At 37.5% G+C, this 16,084-nt stretch overlaps 1 protein-coding gene across 1 annotated transcript in view; it reads right to left on the bottom strand.

Moving 5' to 3' along the window:
* The window catches only part of USP10 (ubiquitin specific peptidase 10), a 34,561-nt gene that overhangs the window by 12,128 nt on the left and 6,349 nt on the right, over positions 1-16,084 (bottom strand). Inside the window, exons 2-9 of the mRNA XM_019619698.2 lie at positions 15,322-15,390; positions 12,795-12,840; positions 7,793-8,818; positions 3,300-3,391; positions 2,843-2,952; positions 2,354-2,409; positions 837-940; positions 32-131 (exon numbers count right to left, since the gene is read on the bottom strand). Of these exons, the coding sequence (XP_019475243.1) occupies positions 32-131; positions 837-940; positions 2,354-2,409; positions 2,843-2,952; positions 3,300-3,391; positions 7,793-8,818; positions 12,795-12,840; positions 15,322-15,390 (1,603 nt within the window). The remainder of the gene's footprint in view (positions 1-31; positions 132-836; positions 941-2,353; positions 2,410-2,842; positions 2,953-3,299; positions 3,392-7,792; positions 8,819-12,794; positions 12,841-15,321; positions 15,391-16,084) is intronic.

Genomic DNA, 16,084 nt, shown 5'->3' with positions numbered 1-16,084 from the left:
TGAAATAAAATTTGCAACAAAGAAAACTAACTTTCATTATGTGGAGAGAGAAGTTTCTTTAGGGTCAGCATTTCTTCATGTAGTCCATTGAGAATAAATCCCAAGTATTCTTCAGCATCCTCTTGCCTGCCCTGAATAAAATGTTTCTTCAATAATTGAAAGCATGAAAATGCCATATAATGTAAAAGCAGATAAGACATTCAACTCCTGGCTTTCCTATTAATTTTGCAAACTTACAAGCTACTTAGGTTACAGTGTTTTATGAAAGTCAGAGAATATTTAAGTTTTACTATAATATCTGTTCATTCTTACTTTAAAAAAAAACAACCAACACGAGTTAGTAACCTACCAGGACAGCAAATACTTAATAAATGTAAGCAAGTTCATATTTGTGCAACTTCCTTTGAAATTAACACCAACAGCTGCAATCAAGCCCAAACCAAAAGACAGTTTGGGTCATTATCTGTCGTCCAAATTGAAACTAAACCTTAAGCAGTGTCTTAGCAGACCTCCAACCATCCCATGCTGAAACCCAAGCAGAAACAAACAACTGCACATTTCTAAAATAAAAACCAATGTTATCTTCTCTATAAAAACAGAGGTTGTCCTGTTCCACTTTTCTCACGATTCTGATACACCAAACTGTGAAACTTATCTGATAAACACCTTCATACAGTGTAAGGCCCATGGTAGTCTAGTATAATTACAATGAACTACCAACTGGTTGATTTTAGAGATACTTTGGCACAGAAAACGATGTATGGCTTTTACATTGTTCTAACGATAGCAACTGTCTTGTGATGCAACTACAGAAGTCAAAGATTTTTAAGCCACACCTTCTCTGACAGACTTGACTTGATAACCGTCAGAAGTCTGTAAATATACGTAGGTTCAAAGGCAGCTCCTGGTCGGATGTCCCTCACAATTTTATCACCTAAAGCTGCAAGATAAAGAGAAGTACATATAAGTAGCAGCATATAGAAGCTTTACTACATTCTACTAGCGATGCATGAAATAAACTTAACGGATTTTGGAACCCAAAATCATCTTCTATAAACAGTTTTATTACAGTTTCAGCCAAGTAACTCAAGTTCAGGATCCTTAAGACAACTCCTATCCACAACACTTTTCAGAAAGCAGCATTCTACACTGACTTATTCATGGTCTGGAAAACTCAAAACTCTCTTTTTATATTCAACACTATGAAGATCACAAGAATATCTATAACATCACACACAACAATAAAAATTCTCCTTCTATGCTTCTATGTTTTTCTATTTAATTCTTTTGCTTTATAGTGTTTATAATTTAATGGATCACTTTTCCTTTCTGCAAGAAGAAAAAAGGACAAAAAAACCAACCAAGAAACACCATGACCCATTTGACATAAAAGTTCAACCTAATGGCAATAAAAGGCATCAGAAAAAAATACTTGAACACTAAAACACAATTAAAATGACCTAGAAGTAAAGTAAGTTGCATAAGACAGTAAGATTTGTTTTACAGAAACAAAACTTTAAAACAACAAACCACAGAAATGTCTGAACTGTTTGGAAATCACTGGAGCAACCAAGTCCTCATGGTATTTTCTTATAATGTTACATAAACACATTCCTGAAACTGATTTTTATTTCTATAAGTTTGCAACATAACAGCTTTGCTTTAGAGACAAAGTAATGAAACTTATAAGAACGTACTTACATTGAAAAATACTCTATTCCTCACTATATAACTGTCATTGACCTTAAAGATATATTATCAAGAACCATATACTCTCAAAGTTTTCACATTGCTATAGTACACACATAGGATGCAGAAGAATTAAAAGCCACTGTCTGCAGGCACTCCCTAACTGCTGAAGAGGTTTACTCCAGTCCTTCCTTGTTCTGAAGTCATGTGAGTGTTGAATAGTTAAGAAAACACAATTGAGCAAGCTGTTAAACAAAACAGCTGGAAATGCATAAAGAAAGAAATGGAATAAACACAGTGAATACCAAACAATTTTGTTAGGAAGGGTATGTTCTCAGAAGACATGCTAGCAATTAAACAAACCCTTAAATAAAGCCCTTAAATAAACCTATTCTTACTGTGCTTGCACATTGGATCTACCAAACACAAGGCCTAACGCATGTGATTTCTTTATACAAAGCACCAATAAGGAAAAACAAGCCACTGGCAGGAAACTAAGAGCAAATTGAAAGGTAGCAAGAATACCTGAAGGGCTGAAAACCCACAAGGGGAAATCAAGCATCAGTATTTAAAGGTCTGAAGTACACCACACTGTATGGATCCCTACCCCAAAACTTTCCAATTGTGTTTTTAAGATCTTTTCTTCCCCCCTCCTCCCACTCACCTTGTTTTGCTTTAGGAGGTACAGGCATATTAGTGAACTCATTCATTAAACGAACACTGAAACAGAACGGAAGGAACAACTACACATGAGCAGCATGTTAAGACTTAAAGGGAAAAATCATAAGATTAGATCATTTTTATTACAGACAGCCAAAAATCCTAGACTACCAATACAGAAGTCCAAATAAAGTTCAGACAAAAACTAAAGCCAGACCATTGCTAACATGCTGAGATGGGAAACCAGTTCTCACAGCTCACTTTTGCACACAGAACACTAATTAAAAACTATAATAAAGCAACAGTAAGTATCTGCCTTCACAACTCAAATATAAAATACTAAGTTCATTATGAAAGCCAAGTGTCATTAAAAAAAACAGTCTTCTGTATGTACAATAGAATTCATCAACTACAGTAAGCAATCATTTCTTAAGTAATTCTTAATGAGCTTAATCAGATCATGGATTTTTTTTTTTTTAAAGAAGCTACTTACAAACTGTCTATCATTGGTGTTGACGTACACGGCCGTTGTGATTTTGAATACATTGGAATGGACTTCATTAAATGATACATTGGAGGGCAAGCAACCAAGGCTTGCAGGGTCTATGCAGTGGCATTAAGGAAATATTCAGAAAGCAACCTGTGTATTAACCAAATATTCAATCATATTAAAGATTATATGCAAGCTTAATTCTTAATCCATTAACTAGAGTGGAAACATTGGATGGTGGAATACTTCACAGTGAAGACGACTGCAAAAGCTGCAGGGAACCCTGGATGCTCAGCTCAGTGATCCAACAAGCCCCTGGACTTTGTAGATGCTGACATTAAACACTTGAACAGTATGGGAAGACAAAGGCTTTTCTAGAAAACTTACCAGATCAAACCAGGAAAAAAATTAGAAGAATTAAGCACATTTTTATATATTCATTTTCCCAAGGTAAGGATACAGCATTGATGTAGCACCAGTTTCCTTTGTTGATCAGCCCTCGAGGTTGCAAAGACACTGGTTTATGTACTAGTTTTACATTTTCCAGTAATTCTGCAGAATAAGAAACGGTACATTTAGCATCAATTAAATGCACATGCTAGCAATCAAAGCAAGTATTTGCTGAGGCATTACAAAATAATACACATCAGTCAACAAGATTCCCAGAAACTTTAGCAAGTAAAACTGCTATGGAAGTATTATCTTACAGATTTCAGTAGACATTATCTTATGGCACAAATATCTTAAGTGCAAACAGCATAGACAGATATTAGCATACCTTTCTGAACAGTGTTTTATTTACTGCTTCTAAAACCAACAGGATTACACAATAACACAGTTCTTACGGTTTTCACACTTTTGAATAGATCAGCAATGGCACAAGTTTAAAAATGAGAAATCATAGCACCTAAGTTTAAGTCTGTCACAGTTATGAAATGGAAAGCAATCACGGGAGCTTTTCCTAGAAGTCTGACCTGTTGTTTGGGTACTTAAATAGAACCTGTTTAAGGAAAATATTGGATTTGGCACATTTAAAGTTTGGAAAAGATGGACTAGCAGTATGTGCAACTACACAAAAAAAAATTAATCAAATAATCATAGCAATTCCCTACTGGGAGGATTATTTGGTTTTATAATAAACACAAGGGCTTCTAAAGTTTTTCACCCAGAGGGTGGTGAGGCACTGGAACAGGTTGCCCAAGGAGGCTGTGGATGCCCCATCCCTGCAGGCATTCAAGGCCAGGCTGGATGTGGCTCTGGGCAGCCTGGGCTGCTGGTTGGTGACCTGCACATAGCAGGGGGTTGGAACCAGATATCACTGTGGTCCTTTTCAACCCAGGTTATTCTATGATTCTAAAGCCATCACACTATACACCACATGAACGTAAGAGCAGGCACCATTCACTAGAAGGCATAAAGCAATAACCAGGTAGGAGCAAGGAGCAGAATCACAAAGCCCATGTCTTTCTGCTTCCACTTTCTAAGACTGCGATCCCTGCTGACAGTAATTCTGATTAAAACCAGAAGACAAATCTCAGTGCTCTTTTATACAAGAAACCTGGCACCTGAAAGGGCACACAGCACAGCTATAGATGAAAACTCTTCCACATTGAAACACATTTGCCATGAAGTTATTAACACTCAAGTATTTCAGAATACATTACTAATGCAGCAAAGTTTGAATGGTGTGGACAACACATTTAAATCTTCTTAAATATAATTAATCACTATTGAAAATTAGGACAGAAACAGTGAGAATAACTCTTACTTAACATCAATCAATACCTTTTCAGGTTAAGTGTATTTTTCCTCCTCTCCTGTTACACTGAATAAAAATATTACTATGATTTTAGCATCCTCTTGTGGTCATAAAATTGCTTTCTAAACAACGTCTAAAGCAACTGCAGTGAGTTTTCTTTCAACACAAAGATTTTAGTTTTTCATGATTACATTCCATACCACATTTTCATACCACATCTAAAATTAGGCAGTAATATTTACAAGAGCATCACAAGAAGGCAAAATACACTTACAATCATGAGAAAAGTTTCTTAAAGTGTCAGGACTGACTATAAAGCACACATCACTAACCAGAAGGAATTCACATCCCTTTTGTTGGTACATAATTATGAAACATGGCTTTGGTTTGAAAACAAACCTAGAACAATGTTTCCATGTTTACTGTAGCATTGAATCTTTGTGACAAATGAAGCTATTCTTGCCTTATTTGCTACAGTCTTCGGAAAGCAATGAATCACTGCAGTCTTCATGAATTTCTTTCAGATTTTTGATGTTAGAGCCATAGTCACTCCTACAGTCTCTTCTGAAACAAATAAATCCAAATTTTCTATGCTTGCTGAGACAACATGGTTTTTGAATGTTACTTCTCTCCACCACAGCTGCATCTCCTTACAGAACTAAAGCCTGAGGATGTGCCAACTTTTTCATCAAGTCCCCAACAGTAACAACTGTTCTAAGAGTTCTAAGAGCCATCTTCAATCTCTTCTACATAAATTGGTATTAACACAAACTGGAAATATAATTTAGCCTTCAACTTTACTAGGGACATGTATGAACTCCCTAGGATTTACAGATCCTTTTATTCCCTACGACTATTACCAACTATTTTTCCTTCATACTGTCTGCATGCACCTGATTTCTGTTCTGACACATCCTTCCACACTTAACTTTATTGGATTTTACCTTTAATTTAAAGCACTCCAGATTTATTCAAGTTTTAACTGTTTGTGCTCTTCATGTGAAATTCTCCCTGAAGCAAAACAAACTTTATATGCACTGTTAATTCCATCACCTACACAACAGAAACACTGCAAGGAAACAGGACTTACAATATCCAATATCTTTTTAGATTCCCTCGCTGAATTTTCTTCCTACTTACCAGAGCACACAGTTAAGTGACCATCCCCTGACTCCTTGCCAGACGCACACAGCACATCTTAGCCACTTACTAAAACTAACTGTTCAGTCATTTTTCTCCAACAAAGAGTAACATGAAGTCTATTCAAGTGTTTTACCTATTAGCCCTGATTCTCACCTCTTTATCCTGTGAGCTTTCATTCACATTTGAGGATTAAGAAGCTGCAGACTTCTGCAGGCCGAATCAAATAGCAGCAAATTAATTTCAAGGTGCCTGTGAATCATTAATCCCCCTGTAATCACTGGTGAAATTAATCTGTCTGTGGAAAAGATGTTTGTGTTCTTGTGTCTCAAGCACCTGTTCTCAAATAAAAGCTGTACAGAAGGGCCTCAGAGCTCCAGAAGAAGACTTGCTACTTTTGCTTGTTGAACTCAATTCACACTTGATTTGTACTTCTTTATGTGTAAGCAAAGCAATTGATGTGCTTCTTTCCAAGCAACACTAACATAAAAAAAAATAAAATAAAAATAAAGAAGCTCCCCTCTTTCCACAGAGCAAGGCACTGTATACGTGGGATGTACACTGTTGAGTTTTATAGTGCCTGTGATCTAGGGTATAACTCCTACCTAAATTAACTACAATGAGAAGATGGATTCCTTTCCACTGGAATAGGATTGATAATCATATTATTCCTCTTCAACAGTGAAGGTATAAAAGAAAACTGCATAGGGATACTGCTATTTCAATAGATAGAGACAAAAGAAAAGGCACTGCTCCCACCTGGTGGCAAAAAACTGTACAGAAACAGCCAATGCCTACAAAGTTAAAGCTGCAGCAACCCAGACAAGCCTACAATTGTGGTAAGCAGTTCTACTGTTAAGGTTGCCATGAAGTAGACTTAAGATTCATCACCATCTGACAGCTGAAGCTTCTGAAAGCATGAAATACTCTGCATGCACAGGTTCTTACAAACCACCATACTTTGATGCAGTCAACTGCGTTTGTGATACCCAAGTGAAAGAGATACAGAATTAGCTTCCCTCTCAATTGACAGTCATAAGCTGTGAAACCATTATTGAGTGAACAAGTGGATGAGAGGCAGGTACACACTGCAGGCTGTTCTGAACAGAAATCTCCACATCAGCTTCCAGTTGCAGTAGAAGAATGAGCTTCATCTTGATGTTGTCACATGTGAGCTGCTGCTGTGCTTGTAAATTAACTTCTGGCATAAATCAGTGGGATTTCACACAAGGCTTTCCACATGGACTATTTCACAATTTCTAAATCATTTTTTCTGTGTATTGACAAAACGCAATTAACAGGCTATTTTTCTTCATATTTTTGCAGTTTCGGTTGGAAAACAATCACATTCATGTTCTAGTATTTCTCATTACAACCACAGACAATACCACCAGTCCAAGCCTTTATATCACATAATCTTTCTAAATGTACCCTTTGGACAGTTTCTTATGATTACCCTTTTAACAGGCAATGATAGCACTGTTTCTGAATAAAATAATATACTTTCAAATGGTTAAAGATAATTCTTCACTATTTGGAAGACAGATCATTCCAACAGCACATTAATAAATCCAATGACTGTCTGAGTTGGAATTTTTGAAGCAGAACCTGTTTAGCCATCACACTTATGCTACTGTAAGCAATCAGGAATTTCAGCTACTTTGGTATAAATACATTAACACTTTTTGCTGCAAGGCATTATACAATCTGTACTGGATAATATCACACAGGCTTTTCTAACATGCCCTCCCTGTTACAATATCATATAGCTGAATGCAACTAGTCTTTTTTTTTATTTTTATTTTTTTTTAGAAATCACAGATCATTTGAGCACACCATTTGAAAAGCAGCAGTACTTTTACTGCACCTGGCTCAAATGATAACATCTTGCAATATTTACTCAGGTAAACAGCTCATTTAAGTTACACCTTCCATAGCTGCATTCTAACAGTTACCCTAAGAACCTTCTCTATCAATAATGTACACTCCTGTTTACAAGCAAAGTTAATAGTACTCTTCTAACTGTAACATCCACTCGTGTGCAATAACTATACCTGCAATCTTTATGGCTACAGGATCCTCTGAAACTGGAACAGGCCCCTCTTTGACTTCAACCTGTTTTTCAGGGACCAGAGTAGATGTGGCAGGAGGGGTATACTTAGTCTCAACATAGACCACAGATGTGGAAGCAGAGGGCTTGGAATTGTGAAAAAGACTAGCCCACGATTTCGCAGGCTGATTAACAGGGACTGATCCTGCAACCGTGGCTGTTGCCTCAGTAGTAGGTGAAGCTTCCTCAGGCTTAGCTTGGTCTGAGTCAGTGCTTTCCACAGTGTGCAATTCTACCCCATTGGCAGCTGTGTCCTCACCAGAGGATTCAAGTGTTTGTCCATTAGTAACGCCATGACTTTCAGTAGTATCAGTACCAGCATAAGGCTGTACAACAGCTGTCCTTAAAGGGCTATCTCTGCCAGTCTCTGAGGGGATGCAAAACTGTTCAGAATTAGTAACCCTGCATACCTCAGGCTGCCCTGCAGTCCTGGTATTGTCTAGTGCGCTAGAAACAGAATCATTAGAAACAGCTTCATGAATGAAGTCCACAGAATTGTCCGGGCTGTTGCAAGTCCTTGGTGTGGCCAGAGAGGGGATGTCCCCCGTCAGTTCCGTATCCTCAGTGCCGATACTGTTAAGTCCCGAGGAATTTGCGTGGCCATTTACAAGAGCTTCTGTGGGAGCCATGCCATCACTGACATCTTCCAAATAACTGTAGTATCCAGGGGGTCTTTTTTTCTTCTTTTTACGCTCCCTCTGTCCAAGGCCTCCAGACAAGCCGTCATTTTCAGCATTAGAACCACTATCCAGAGTGAGGGTTGGGTCAGAGAACTGGCAGTCAATTGAGTTGTAGTTTGTTTCACCGAGACTGTCATCAGGGGTTTTCTGAGCAGGTGCACAACTGAGAATGAATTCTGGAGCCTGAGGATTCAGAGTGCTTGAAATACTGTAGTCGGTGTTATTTAGTACAGAAGATTCCGTTTCGATAACTTCATTAACACCAAATTCAATTCTCTGATATTCCTCCCCTGAATAAAAGAAAGTAAACCTGAGTTACTGAATGACATCCATCAAAAAAAAAAAAACACAAAAGAAAAATCAAGAAAAAAAAAATATTTTCCTGCAACTCAGAAAACAAGCGACCCTCCTTCAAACAACAAACATTCTTTGAATCAAGCCTAAAGACCATTTCTAAAACATCACTTTCCTGAAATCTATGGAGCATTTCTTAAGCTGAGTTTGTAATTTTCAAAACCACTGCGCTGTTTGTGCAAGGAGCACCTGTGAAACTGACCCACCAGGAGCAACTAAAACCCAATGACATTAGCAATAATCTGAATTATATTAATTACTGAACAAGTGCATACAGAATACAGTGCAATATTTAACCCCACATTTCTTCCAAAGCCAGCTTTTCCAACAGAAAACTAGAAAGCACAAGCCTTTAAAAACTATCTCACATTTTTTCTTTTCCCTGGCACGTAAAGATTTATTATAATCATCACTAATTGAAAAATACTTTTAATTGTATGGAAACAATGTGATTGCAGCTTTTTGAACTCTCTGCTCATCAATAATTTATCACATTTTATGACAGCCAAATCCATGCCTATGACAGTGATGTATTTCCCATCTTGAAATCAGTCTCATACAACAGATAAACCCCAATGTAAGTCAACATTCAACTCCTATGTACAGCCAGTGCTGAAAAATTGGTGGGTTGCGTTTTATGAATTCATCCCGACATCTTCTTTAAAGAAATGAGACAAATACTCCCATAGTAAGCTGCAATATCACTATATATTGTCAGTCACAAAGCACTGCAATTTCATGGAACTCAGTTTTACAATGCATGTGCACCAACTACTGACTTACTTATAACTACTTCCATGAAGAGAGAAAATGAATGAAATTTTGGCATCTCAGAATTGTTAAAGGTAAGCCCATGTTGTAGTGCTTGCTGGTCATTTAGTTTTGCAGGTCTTTCTATGATACAGATGTTGCTGTTTCAAGGACATTTTTACATCCTATGTTCCCTCAAAAGATGTGAAGCTAAAAAGCACATCTCAAACTTCTAAGACTGTTACCTAAGACTGTTATCTGTTATTTTCCTATGGAAGGACAGTGTCTGGAGAATATTTTGATACATAACTGTCAACAAAACTGTTCCAAAACCTCTCAAGTGCAATCTAGAGAAATCATCTGGGAAAAATATTAACTGAAAAAAATAAAATAAAATAAAATAAAATGGTGAAACGCACAGATTTAAATAATACCAAATGAAGAGTAACACATATTTAATGTGTGCTGAGGTCTGATACATGCAATAACAATACTACAAATTAACAAACAAACAAAAAAATCAAGTAATAATATATCATTTTACATGATCAGCATCTCACACAATTTTCAAATACAATTTCATGCCAATATAAAAACGTAAATACAGATGTTAATTGCTTTTCTCTCAATGCTTTATTAACCAAATGAGAAGTAAACACATCTGATGGCTCAATCCTGCTGCCAGTTAGACTGAAGGAAACTTGAAAAGAGAGAGAAAAGTCTCCTCATAATAATTTGATTACTTTCCTAAACGGTGCTAACAAGAGCCTGAACTTCAGACCTGCTTAGCCCTCCCCATACACTTGAATGCATTTTCCAACACCATGCCTATCAAGCCACCTTTCACCAATTAATTCTGCAATCACTGCCTGTCACCACGCAGAAGAGAGGGCTTAATTCTCTCTAAAATCAGCAGCTCAGAGGCAGGGAGGAGGAAAGATGCTGCTGATATCCACCTAAGAGGGAAGGGCTGGGAGATCTCAGGCGTCACCTCACTGCTCAGCAGCAGCACTAAGTGGCTCACCAGGGCTATGCACAGGGTGACTGCTCACAACCAGTCACTGCTTTGTTTGCTTGCAAATGCAGGGCATAGGTTTTAAGGGACACTATTGCTGATTAGTTCATCTGCTTCTGTAGTAACTTGTTAGTTCACATACAGACTGAGAGCTAGTTCTCTACCACTGGTGACGTGTAATACTCAACGGCAGTAAGACTGAATGACTGCACATTTCAAATTCCTACCAATTTCAAGTGATCTGGGACTTCTGTTTCTTCTTCAAAATCTCAGTTTTAAAAAATAACAGTAATTGCTTTGAAAGAAAAATAGGTTTCCTTTTGTGAGTTAAGTCTACTACAGCCAAAAATGAGAGGTCTCAGGCATACCCTCCTCGCCAGCTCCTCCTGTAAGCTTCCAGTACCTGTGCTGTCCAAAACTAACCTGGCAAAAAATAGTCCAAGAGAGTATTTTCTTCTGTTCTGGTGGACTAATCAGCTTACTATGGACTAGACAATCACAAGAGCCAACCCAGGGCAGGAAGAGAGCAGAAAACAAAACATCGCTTATCACTGCAGCAGAAGGTTAATTTAGCTGAAGGCACAACATGAACTCTGTTGAACAAAATCTAGCCAACAGCGTAACTGATATTCCAGCATTAAATACAAATTAGGAGATCGCAAGCAAAGAATTTAACTTCACACCTTACAGCAGGAATTAAATAATAAGCAGCAATAGCTACCCTATAGTTAGTCTACAGGTTGCCTGGCAGAAGCTCATTTGCCACAAGATCATGTAAAACTCGTCTGAAAAATGAGAGGTAATTTTTTTCTATTTGTTTTGATTTTCCACTTGGCTTCTGGGCAATTTTGTTTCAATCCAGTTCAGAGTACAATTGGTGAATGGACTGAAACAGATGCATCTGTCAGGAACAACATGACAGCATATTGAAACAAGTATCAACAAACGCTTCCAGGACAACGTCTATGTACAATAACCAAAGCTGTGAACACAGTACTAATTAGACTGAATATGAGAGCTTCAGCTGTGATTCGATTATTCCTAGTAAGTATTAACAAGTCTTCTAATTATGTAATAAAATTAAATACTGAGATAAGTAGAAAAAATTAGGCTACGGGGTGACAACGTGGTCAGTACGTGTGGTCTCCATGTAATTACAAATCTTCTGCATAAGCACAGCATTCCATTTTAGTTGCCAGTTTCTTCTGCAGCCACCACAGTGATAACATGCATGCACAGTACAGTGCAAGCCTGTTAAAGACAGTTCTCAGGCAAAACCTAATTCACTGTCATTACCTAATCTCAGGGTTGGGAGGGACTCTCTCAGGATCTAGGAATGATCTGAAAAACATTTGTACAAACCAACTTTCTGTACAGCTTGTTAACATCAAAATCTATGGTTTAAATCCATAGTTAGACAAAGCAAGGTATGACTGGGCACCCCTGCCACCAGTACCAGTCTGGACCACCATAAAGCCCTTTTAATGAACTTGTCAAACTCCTACTTAAAATTACTTGGGATCCTAAAACTAGTCTTACACTACATATAAAGCTGCCTGATTTTCAACAGTGCTTCACATATGCTTTCAAGCAGGGCCTCTTTTCCCTTTTATAACTTATTTACATTTAAATGCAAGGTCAAAGTTGCTAAGCATAGTAACTCATTCTTAAACATGTGCATTTGGGTCTTCGTAAGTACTTCTGAGAAATGTCCAGTTAAACATTTGGATTAACTGGAAGAAGATCTGGATGACACTTACATCATTCTCATATATGCCTGGGTAAATCTCAGCTTCCTTTATGTTCCCTAAGGTTCACAAAAGAAACTCCACTAGTTTCTTCTGTACAAGTTCACCAGCAAGCTCCAGCACTTCACAGTTTTACAGTTGCATTCTACACTATTTGAGCAGGATGTTAAGATTGTGACAGCACAACTGAGAAGTACATCCATGCTGATCAGCTGATGTTTAACAACGTCTTCAAATAGTCCCATACAACATATGGGCTTAAAAAAAACAACCTGATGATATATCTGCTGAGTTCTAAAGAAAAAAAATTTAAAGAGAACCTGTAGTGGTTTTAGGGAAAGTTTCAAAACCAGGCTTTCAGAAGTGGATGTTGAATTCTCACCATGATGAAACACTTACCTGTGGACTTAATGCCGCATGAAACGGTTTCATTGTAAGGGGGAAGCTGTATAAAGAAATGAAACAAATTCTCATTAATAACAATTTCATTTGAAACATCTGGATACTTTAAGAATAACCCTGCTGTTAAGGTCTAATTTTCTGAGTGTGTCTTGAACTCATGGTTCTATATTTAGAAAATCCTGTACTGTAGCTTCAAGTGTCCTTGCAGATTACCACCGTTACTGAAAGATAAAGATTATCTTGGTTACACATCATAGGCTCATCATTCTAAACCACTTCACCTCGCAGTATCAAGATGCTCCTTCATCAACTAACTCAGTACAATTTTAAAAACAAGAAAAAAAAATCTGCTTCAGCTTTCACTTGAAAAGAAAAGACAGACCATGTTACTCAAGAAAGGATAAAAACGGAGCTTTATACAAAAGGTTTAGGTGTGAATATCTGCTGACTCTTGACCTGGTTCAGCTACTAGCTGAAACGCTTCAAGGGTAACATTCTACCTAACGAAGTAATTACATTTAACAAAAACAAGTACTTCTGATGATCATTCTAAGCATAACACAATCCCAGCACACAGAAACCATCTGGATTGTAAACTACTCCAGTATAAAACACTGGCATCGTTTTACGGACTTAAAGACTGATAGAACCTTTTCTATTGTATAATCAGAGGTGGGCAATTTCTAATCCCTCCACTGCCTCCCCCTGGACTTCCCCAGCAGCTGAATGCCTTCTCTTGTGCCTGCCATTAAACTGGTTGCCACTGCTACATAGCAGCCTCACAGCTGCCTGGAGAACAGCTGAACTCCTTCTCCAGCGGGAGACATCGTGCAGTTTGATGGGGCTATAATATTGATCTAACAGCACAATAAGTTTCAAAGGCATCCAGTGAAGTCTTTGCTTCCACAGAACTGAAAATCCTTACATACTACCTATTTAAAGCACTGTGGACAGTGGTCTATCAGAGGTAGCTTGAAAATACTTCTATAACTGCATTACTAGCAAGCACATAACAAGGACATATATTGTAAAATCCATCTGTAAATAACAGAACATCTGAGTACATCAAATTTCCACATCAAAAATCAAAATGGAAGACAGGCTCCAACCTGTTAAGAACCTATTATCTAAATTAGCACTGAACACAGATTATATGTATTTTTACAGTTAAGAAAAAAAAAAAACCTACCATTTAAATCTATACCCATCAGTCCACAATGAAACTTGTGGTTCATTCCTTTTTCTGATTCCAATGGCTTAAAATAAAATAGCAAGTAAAAAAAAGACTAAAAAATACAATAGCCCACCTACTGGTCACTATATATATCTGGTTAATCACCACCATGTGTACAGAAGAGATTTCTGAGTTTCTTTGTTTCATGCAACTGGGTCATCTGAATAAATTCAGCCAACTGATATCTGAGAGAACACATGTTCAAAAAGTTACTTCAGAAGAGAATTCTGGACAACTTTTAGCTTTAATTAGTTTCTTGCCTCCGACAATAGGTAAGTAAGGGACTTCAGAAGGACACCAGCAACAACAGGTGCTGGGACTCCCAGGGCTGGCACTGTCCTCAAACAGAATGTATGTCAAACACCACTTCAGTTTTATAATCTAGCTTTTCTTTTCCATCATCCAGATAATTAAAACATTGAAGTGAACCAGATCAAGGACAAATTTAAGGAACATTGTTCATCAGTTTTTGTTTCTGACAGCTAACCAGCAAGCAGTGCTCTTGAGACAGGTATTTGAAGCAGTCTTGCTTCGTTTTACGCTGAAGGTTCATGCCTCCTCAACATACTTTGTGAGAGTAGCTTTAAAGAAGCTGTATTTAATGGTGAGGAAACAGTAATAAAAACCAGAAGAAACATTTTACCTCAAGATCTGTTCTACACTGCTTCCCACCTCCCAGAGAAGACACAAAACTATCCCTAAAGGCAAGTAGAAATTATCTTTCAATTTCTGACCCACTGCCCATAGCCTCTGAACACCTTTATTACTGCTAGAGGTATACCACACTAGTTATACATTCTCATTTCTCAGATCTCATGCACAGCCCTTTTGTTTTTAGAGTAGGTTTGATAATTAGAGTTTCATTTGAAAATACTTAAAAAAAAACAAACAAAAACAAAAAAGAGCTTCAAAAGGTTCAAAAGATTTAGAAGTTCACCTTACTCACAACTAAGAACACAGCTGAAAGTTATCTACATTCACCTCTTAAGAAATAGGAAATAAAAAGGCAATTAAATGGAGGTAATAGGAATGAATAACTCATTTTCCACATTTTATCACTACAGTGTCAGCTATTGCAGCTCTGAAAGATGACAGGAAGAAGGCAGAATAATCCATTTCTTATTTCTAAAAATTGACTTAACATCCACATACATGAAAAGAAGACTTCTGTTCAATATCTTCAGTTGTAAATTAGAAAGCTAAGAGAATGATAAAAATCGCAGAGTTATATTTCAAATATATGCCAAGAGCTGCAGCTTTAAAATGTTGATAAGGAAAAGTAGACCTTACCTCAACAGAGCAACGTGGAGTCACAAAGAACTGATTAAATTCATCAGGGCTGAACTCCCCAAAAATATACTACAAATAAAAGAGAAAAAAAGATTTTTGTTAAAGAAGGACTTACATTCCGTGCAATTCATATTCATAGTGAAGTGCCATGTATTTTAAGATACTGGTAAACAGAATGGCTCATGTGTTGAAAGCCAGAAACTTACCTGTTTGCATCCCAGCCATCACTCTCCCTAAGTCTTTAGCAAACTATTTCAGTCACCAAAACTCTACACAACGCATTTTCCTTCAGACAAGAGAGGCATCCACAGCATGAGCTCCAGCGCAACCCATGATCAATTCTAAACCAGCAAACATCGAGTGAGACACTAGAGTTGTGTCAGCTCATATAAGCCCCACACACAACCAGTTTTACCTTCTAGAACAGCACAGATACCTACACATCACTTCACTTCCCTGAGCAATACTACTACTGAGAGAAGTTTTGATGAGTCACGCGGAGATGAGATGGGATCTTGCTCTCTTATCCACGTATATTACCATGGATACTACAGAAACCAAAATACGTATAGTAATGTAAAAATACTCCCAAAATTACAAGATTACAGTAGTGAAAAGCTAAACTTCATTACTCCAAGAAATTCACAAAATTTCTTTTTAAGACAAAAATTAAGCTTGCTTCTGAGCAAAATCACACAGAACGGCCCAGGTTGGAAGGGACCTCAAGGATCACGAATCTCCAAACCCCCTGCCACAGGCAGGG

Source organism: Meleagris gallopavo, chromosome 13, assembly GCF_000146605.3.
Source record: "Meleagris gallopavo isolate NT-WF06-2002-E0010 breed Aviagen turkey brand Nicholas breeding stock chromosome 13, Turkey_5.1, whole genome shotgun sequence".
NCBI classification, from domain to species: domain Eukaryota; kingdom Metazoa; phylum Chordata; class Aves; order Galliformes; family Phasianidae; genus Meleagris; species Meleagris gallopavo.
Note: the sequence above shows the minus strand (reverse complement) of the source record. Positions and strands in the feature narration are given on the sequence as shown.